Raw genomic sequence first — 8,277 nt, forward strand, 5'->3', positions numbered from 1 at the left:
CTGGTCCAAACGACTGTGGGAATGATGTGGAGAACCGGGACTTGAAGGATGCAGACTGTGAGGACAATCTCAATGGTGAAGACACCGGTGTAGACTATGAGCATGGTAGTGTAGATTATGAGATATTTGTTAAGATATCGTGTTTGTTTATGTTGAAATCAAACAGCTTGACTTTTGTTCTTCATTTGCTCGTGGGGCTTCCAGGAATCTGTGGTGCCAACACTTCCTGTTTCAGTCAGCCGTTCCTTCCTTTTGGAAGCAAATCATTCCCCTTGGTACTTCCCTAAACCTTCACTTCTTCCTCTTTCTGTCAGAAGTGACACGTCTCACATGACAGATGAGTTTCATAATGTTCCGAATAAACCTAACAGAACGTGGAACCAGAACGTACAGGTGAGCCGCCTGCTTCCAGTAGACTACAGAGAGCAGGATGGAGAGAACATACAGCAGTAATGGATCATCCAGAGTAATCAGCTGAGGTGTTACTGCAGCGTTCAGGGATTCTGACCCAATCGTGTTTTCTAGTAGTTACAGAGGGTGGAGCCTGATGTGAAAAACAAGAAGTGTCAGCAACAGCTACATGTTCAGGAACGAGAGTGAAGCAGAGACGGACAAGTGAGTCCAGAGCATCAGGTAACTGTGGTATGTTGGATGGGTTCTGTGTATATGTGTGCAGAACAAAGCTTGGGCTCTATGGACTCTGGGTGTGTGTATGTGTGCAGAACCTCAAGATGGACGGAGTGTGTGATGATGACCTCTGCTGGCTGCACATTGAAGACTTCAGGATGCTCCTGGTCAAAACCATTGAGCCATCCAGGATCACTCCTTACCTACGCCAGTGTCAGGTGCTCCTGCTGCAGGTGTCTCCTGTGACCGTCCTCCCCCTTACTCCCACAAGCTCTGATTGATTATTTGATTCTTCTGGTCAGGTGATCAGCGCTGAGGATGAAGAGCAGCTCTTCAATGACCCGACCCTCGTCATCCGGAGGAGAAAAGTAGGTACGTTCTCTGTTCTGCCTCCAGAACCTGCTGCAGAACTGTTCTGAGCCCACAGAGCCTGTTCAGTAGAAGATTTCAAAGCTGTCAGGTACATGAAATATGCATACATGTAGATAACACCCTGTGCAAGGATCAGATTCAGCAGTGTGTGTGTTTTAAGTGTGCTTCACCTGCGACACGTTCAGGCAGCGCTCTAGTTGTGTAATATTGTGCACATGATGCACAGGGTGAGGAGCATTCAGATTTAAACTAGTGTAGTCCCGATCAACGTCACTTTCAAAACCTCGGTATCGGCCAAAAAAGTATCAGGACATACCCAGTTATTAATGTTTTTAATATATTGTGGCAGGATGAAGCACGACTCCAGAGGTCGGTAAACAGGACTTTATGCCAGACAACGGAATAACAACTGACAACAGAAACTGACAGTTGACAACTGACAGCTGACAACTGAAACAGAACACACGTTGCTAATCAACCATAAAATTCCCTGTGACCATGCCCCCTTCCCAACAGTCCTGATGGGTGCGAGGTCCGTAATAGGGCTTGGTCGCCTCTTCGTTGTGTCTTAGCCTACCAGTACTTGTAATCGTTACTTTCCGTTATTCTGTAACCATGATAACCCGTTGCTGTGTTGTAGCTGCAGCAGCTCCACACAACAGACGTGGGGAAAAGATCGCTAATGGTTTAACTTTTCACCGCTTTCCTGCTTGGAGGAAGAACCACGGAGGCCAAGTATCTGAGATAACAAAGAGTCGTTGGCTCGGTTGGATTGCGGCTGTAACGACCAAACATAACCTTCCACAGTTTACCACAAACAAACACTCACACAGACCGGGGTCGGATCATTCACACGGGTTTTATTCCCCACTTCTCCAGCTAAACGCAGTTGCTGGCCAGCTCTGCGGTGTGATTAACCCCAATCTTCAGATAAAACTAGTTTGTTGAGGAAAAAATATCAACTATTTGTAGCTGCAGAGGAAACAAATAATCCCACGAGGAAAACAAAAATATTGCTCATGCCTCGGAGCCTCTTCTGCATAATATAGCAGTCATAAAAGAAAAAGAAAAAAGTGAGAGTAATACAAAACATGTACTGTATGTTGTACTATTATAAGAATTTATTGAAACACATGACGAGTCAAAGATTTACCAAAGCAGCTGCCAAACACCCCTAAACAAGGTAGTAAGACGTGGGTTGTGCAGAACTGCGGCAGTAAGTAAGGACCGGAATATGAAATCCTTACTAAAGAGTGGAGCTCCGACGAGGAGCTCCTTTAGTAAGGATTTCATATTCCGGTCCCTGGCTTCCTTGTTTAAGGTATCCCGGTAAATTCCAGTTCCTTTCCGGCATTTTAACATCTTTTTTTGCGTTCCGTCTGTTCACTTGGTGCTACTACACTGCTGTTTGTTTACACTCAAGAGGCTGCTAACACGGCCGCTGCGTCCCAGAATGCACCTTGGTGACCAAGCCCTATTGTGTCTGCCAAAATATATTAATTATTAAATCTATTATTAAATCTAATCTATAAATCTATTAACAACTGTATTTAACAATACAGACAGTTGATGTGTGTTTATTATAAGATATTGCTTTTGGGCGGCGCCAGTGGCTTGAAGTAACGTTTGTGCTGGAGGGGGAAAGAAGCATGGCTAACAGAAAGTTAACAACAGCTAGCCTACGCTCAGATAAACGGAGACAATGTCTGAAAGTTTTAAAAAGAAAGAAAAGCTGTCGGGGAAAAGTGACTAGTGTTATGTAAATTATTATCCATTACTCGTTAATCATCTTTTGGTCCACTTTATTGACTCGGTAACAACACAGGGATGACGGACTGCTATTTTGCGGGCTGGTGTTACGGTCTAAAGAGCCGTCTCTGAACAACCACACTTGGTTCCTACGCTCTGGGTTAACATCATTACAACACAGTGACAGAAAACTATAAACTGCTTTTAATTTCATGCTGTTGAGAATTCTGCACTAAGGTTAAGCCAAAATGTATTTTAATTTTCTTATTGATTGTGATTGTGGAAAACTTTTGAACCTAGTAGGTAAACTACCTCTTTTGAAGTGAAATTTATATATTTTTGTTATTGCACTATTCTGCACTTTTTGTTTTAGTTTACAATTTCATGTTTCTACATTTTGTGGCAGCAGTGCTGATAAGCTTTGTTTTGATCCAATGATGCATTCAGTGAAAAAAAAATATATGTCCATGTTGGAGAGAATGGACAATAAAAGAAACTCAGGACAATTTGAGTTTTAGTCGGAAAAAGTATCGGAATTGTATCGGGAGCGAAAAAAAATGATCGGATCGGGAAAAATCGGGATCGGCAGATACTCAAACTCAAGTGATCGGGATCGGATCGGGAGCTAAAAAATCCTGATCGGGACAACCCTAATTTAAACTGTTTTAGCTTTGATGAATTCAGGGTAGTTATGGACATTTTACCAATGCTGCATTCATGAATGATGAACTCAGAGTGATGTAAGCAGGCTCAGCTGGTGGCTAGTGGAGCCGTTTTTAGTGGGTTGCGGACTTTTGCCTCAGTTAAAGGGGACCTATTATGAAAACCAGGTTTTTTCTTGCCAGGTTTCTTTCTTTTTTCTAACCCTTAACATATATAAAGTGGTCTCCCCTCAGCCTGCCAACTCAGAGAAGGAGGAAAGCAGCCAAATTCTGCAGTGTCTGTACAGCCGTCCGGATGAGCCGTCCAATGTGATGTGGATCTACGAGCCAATAAGATTCTGCTCCCTTTCGTTACGTAACGAAAATGCGATTTACATAGGTCGGCCTCCGATGCGTGAAACCACTGCCACAACTAACTCCGCCGGCCGGAGCTTCCGCCATTTTTTCGTAGCGGTGTATCGCGTCATTCAGGCAGCCAATCAGCACAGTGCCTCATTATCATAGCCCCGCCCACTTAGAATCCCACATAGATAATGAGGTTAGAGAATGGGAAGATAAAGACATGGCTCAGAGGCTTAATTTCTAATTTATTTAGCAAAAACAATCAAAAGCTTGTTTTTTAAACGTTCAAGGCCTGTTTAAAATAGGTATTAGATGCCATAATAGGCCCCCTCTCCGTCTTTTTAGACACACTTCTCAGTTTTCACTTTTGTTCATGTATTCTGCAGAAAAACGCTAGCTGAGTGTTAAATATGGCTCTTGCTGAAATGTTTTGATTGTTATTCCATCTTTATGAATTGGGTCACGGCTGCTCATAAAAACTGTGATTTCACACATTAGAATTTCAGCTGGAGTTTCCATGGTCATGTGATCACTGTACACCATCATGATTTACCACGGGTGTGTGTCCTGTCAGGTTCCCCTGTCATGTGTCTTTCGCCCTGCAGGAGCCCTGCTGGACATGCTCCAGATGACAGGTGAGAAAGGTCACACCGCCTTCCTGGAGAGTCTGGAGCTGGACTACCCTCAGGTGTACAGCCGGATCACGGGGAAGGAACCCAACAGGACCTTCAGTATCCTCATTGGTCCGTTCTCATGTCACGTCTGTCCATCCACCCGTCTGTCCCCTTGTCCTCCACACAACGTCTTACAGTTGTTCTTTGTTCAGACACAGCAGGGGAATCTGGTCTGACGCAGTTCCTGATGTCGGAGCTCGGCCGCCTGCAGAGGGCGCTACAAGACGAGAGGAAGCGCCGCCAGCAGGCCTGCTCTGTGGCCAAGGAACAGGTCGGCATTGCCAACTAAGTCGGAAAGGAGTGCCACTTAAAACGGCCTGCACGCTCCCTTTTAACCCCAGTGTGTCAAAAACCTCACAATTCACCAAGAGGGCCCACATGAGCGAGTGCATGAATATAAGTGAACAAAAGAACCTTGCAGGCAGAGACTCAGACGCAGTGGCGAAGCTAGACTTTTAACCTTGGAGGGGCCAGAGGGGGGCCAAGGCTATTTCAGAGGGTCCACAGACTATGACAATGAATTATGGCCAATCCCAATACACCCCCTACTTTCTACCACTAGCCTTCACTCACTACCACTAGCCCTAAAAATGAAGCCACAGGCGTAGGGCCCTTGTAATCTTCCCTAGGGATTGGGACACCACTTGCTACGTCACTGCGTGGTTTAAGTTCGGGTATGTAAGCGACTGCGTAGTTACGTTTGCACATACGTCACACCATATCAGGAAGCCGAGAGCTAAAAGCTGTTTTAATTTCCGCTGTAGCGCTGTTAATATGCCACTTTATTAAGTTTTAATATTTTTTCAGGCGTAAAAGTAACCGTTAAGATCCCCAACCTGGGCTCAGTTTATCCAAATAACCCCTGTTAAGAAATTTGCTCCGATGTTTTCGGGGATGAGAAGAGCCGCCAGCTTGGGAGCTGATTTATGGTTCCGTGTTAAATCGACGCAGAGCCTACAGCGTAGATTACGCGGCGACGCGCACTGTATGGCGCGCATTGCCGTGTAACCTACGCTGTAGGCTCTGCGTTGGTGTAACGCGGAACCATAAATCAGCCGTTATTCTGGCGAGATTGATTGATTATGTACATTCACTGAGTGAATATTATGAAAGTAAAATATATATTTCTCACTAGAAATGTAATTCACTAAAAAATAAGAAATGTCCGCCATGTTTTTTTGTTTGATTCAGTCTGCAAAGTATGACGTAAAGCATTCTGGGAAATTTTTCTGGCCCTCGGTCGCGAAGTCAGCATCTGAAATCCCTCGCTTTTAAGGGTTAGATTGATACACACTACCCCTCGTTAAGGCCACTACCCCTACATGCAAAGAGGAATTGGGACACCACTACCCTCACGGGAACGCACAAAATTTAGGGGTAGGGCTGAAAAGTAGGAGTAGGGGGGGGATTGGGACTGGCCCTTAGTTTCTCAAACAAAAAAATCAAATTGCAATCAGAGTCTCTAAATGTTGAAATGTATTAACCACAAGAGATGAGATTTGTGTATACAGTATATAAATTTAAGTTTATTCACACTGTACAAAATGTAAAAAAAAACTAAAAAAAAGCAACTTTGCAACAATTGTTTAACAAAAATGGTAAATGCACACACACACCTACACCTTTCAGTTACTCACACACACACACACACACACACACACACACACACACACACACACACACACACACACACACACACACACACACACACACACACACACACACACGCCCAGTTACTCACTCACAGTTACTCACTCACAAACAGAAACACACGTAAATATAAGCGGCAACCCGAATTAAATGTAGACGTTAATGTGGAGCGGCCGTTGGAAACTGACAGTGGTTGATCTGTAGACGCCATGAGATGTAACATTAACGTTAGCTTGATACCCATGGCTTGTAGCAAAACGATCTCCTATCTGAACACCAAAGTGATTTTAAAAAGTGACTGAGGACTTCCTGTTTTTATTTTGTCGATCTCTTAGCTGTTTTTAAGTTCAAATTTGGCTCCAGGCACTCCAGCAAAGATAACGTCTGACACTAATTCAAATCTTCCTCTTCATCTGTGGTGATTCTTGTTCTTCTCCTAATAAGGTGGATTACAACTCTTTGTGGTACGTAGCGCCAACTACTGTACAGGAGGGACATAGCAGTCAGGAGTCACTGATTTTCAAAACGCAACTGGCTCCTTTTGACAAGACGTGCGCGGTGCCCTGATATGTCAATCATCTGGTGTGGCACTTGGGGGGACCCTAACCCTAACCCTAACCCAAAAAGGACCATGATTAATCCTGAGTCGGCTCCGAGCTGATCTAGTTAGACCAACTCAGCAGATGAACACTGTAAAATGGCTTCTGATATGTGAGATAGCATGTGATGTCACGTACCTTTAAAAATGTATTCTTACTTGAAATAAAGAAGAAAATGCCCAGTCTTAACATAATTTGTTTTTGACTCCCTGAAGCGAAATAGCAAGGAAAACAAAAATCGACTCCAATACAAACTTTATTTATAGGCGACCAGCTCCACTGACGCTGATTAATCTTAAGGCCCTGACACACCAAGCCGACAATCGGCCGTCGGGCCGTCGATGAGGGTCGGTGCGCGTCTGTCGGCCTAGTTTTCCCGGTGTGTCCCGCACGTTGCCACAGGTCGGCCGCCCGTCAGCAGCTTTTCAGGCCGTCGGTCAAACAGCTCACTCTGTGATTGGCTGTTCAGGTAGCGAACATGAAAGTGTTGTAGTTTTAAACATATCAAAACCGTTAGCTTGCCTACCTGTTGCCAAGAAGCGCAGTGTAATCATCAAACATTCCCCCACGGAGATACAATCCCTGTAGTTGGTGTTTTGCCTCTGAATGATTGGCCTGATAAGTTCCTTCAACATGTGGAACTGAACAGGGAAAAGCTGAGCGAAATTTTTGAAATGGTTGGTTTCATTCATCTCCAGCTCTCGACACAGGTTCGGGTAAGCTCCTTGAGCCTGTCGCTGTTGTATATATGATTTCACCCACGTAGTGCGGTTTCTTCTTATTTTTCGCCTCCACCTCCTCTGTGTCGTCTTTGCGGTGTGTCCAAGTGCTTCTTTTTGAGCCCGACCCAGCCCGACACAGGCGACGCGAGGCGACACAGCAGTCGGCCGACAGCGGGCGACGTCGGGTTGGTGTGTCTTCGGCTTTAGACTATTCATCAGAGACTCTGAGGCAGCTTCAAGCTTTGAGTTTTGAAAACTACCTTTCTTAGACATTTTTTAGTTAAACAGATTTTCTTTCCATCTTCATCAGGAGGCATTCTCTCGCCAGCAGAAGCTCAAAGAGCGCGAGCTGAAGAAGCTGAGTGAGCGCGTGCAGAAGATCCGGGAGGAGCGTCAGCGGCTGTGCGAGGAGCTGAAGCAGCTCAGAGACCACAACTACAGCCTGATGGCCGACATCAACACACTGAACCAGGAGAAGAGCGCTGCCCAGCTGGCCAACAGAGACTTACAAATAGAGGTCAGTAGAGCCCCGATGCGGATCTGTGATCTCTGAACTCATGAACCTTGAGCTCCAACCTTTGACCCCTATGCACAGGTGGAGCGTCTGAAGCACACGTTACTGCGAGCAGAGAACCAGACTCGGCTGCTGAGGCGACGGACAATGAGATCATTGCAACAGGTATCTCCACTCCTTTCACTGTTGCCATAGCAACGTGTACCATTTTAATTACAGCAAACATCCAGCAGCACAACCGCCACAAAACATGGTTTTCAAGAACCTTGAAACTGATTATTTGAAAGAATATTTCACAAAACTGTAGTGGAAACCCTTGAATCTACAAGAGACATTACATATTGGGAATAGTCCATGTATATTATC

The 8,277-nt window shown here is 45.0% G+C and overlaps 1 protein-coding gene across 3 annotated transcripts in view; it reads left to right on the forward strand.

The window, feature by feature from the left end:
• The first annotated feature begins 319 nt into the window (after positions 1 to 319).
• The window catches only part of card9 (caspase recruitment domain family, member 9), a 19,318-nt gene continuing 11,360 nt past the window's right edge, over positions 320 to 8,277 (forward strand). The window contains exons 1-8 of one of the 3 annotated variants that reach the window (XM_061730167.1): positions 320 to 393; positions 529 to 633; positions 723 to 845; positions 930 to 999; positions 4,358 to 4,495; positions 4,579 to 4,697; positions 7,708 to 7,914; positions 7,993 to 8,076. In XM_061730167.1, the coding sequence (XP_061586151.1) occupies positions 732 to 845; positions 930 to 999; positions 4,358 to 4,495; positions 4,579 to 4,697; positions 7,708 to 7,914; positions 7,993 to 8,076 (732 nt within the window). In that variant the 5' untranslated portion in view covers positions 320 to 393; positions 529 to 633; positions 723 to 731. Of the gene's footprint in view, positions 394 to 421; positions 643 to 722; positions 846 to 929; positions 1,000 to 4,357; positions 4,496 to 4,578; positions 4,698 to 7,707; positions 7,915 to 7,992; positions 8,077 to 8,277 lie in introns of those variants that run through there. The other 2 variants (XM_061730166.1, XM_061730168.1) reach the window with 2 other exon arrangements.

This window comes from Cololabis saira, chromosome 9 (assembly GCF_033807715.1).
Source record: "Cololabis saira isolate AMF1-May2022 chromosome 9, fColSai1.1, whole genome shotgun sequence".
Taxonomy (NCBI): Eukaryota; Metazoa; Chordata; class Actinopteri; order Beloniformes; family Belonidae; genus Cololabis; species Cololabis saira.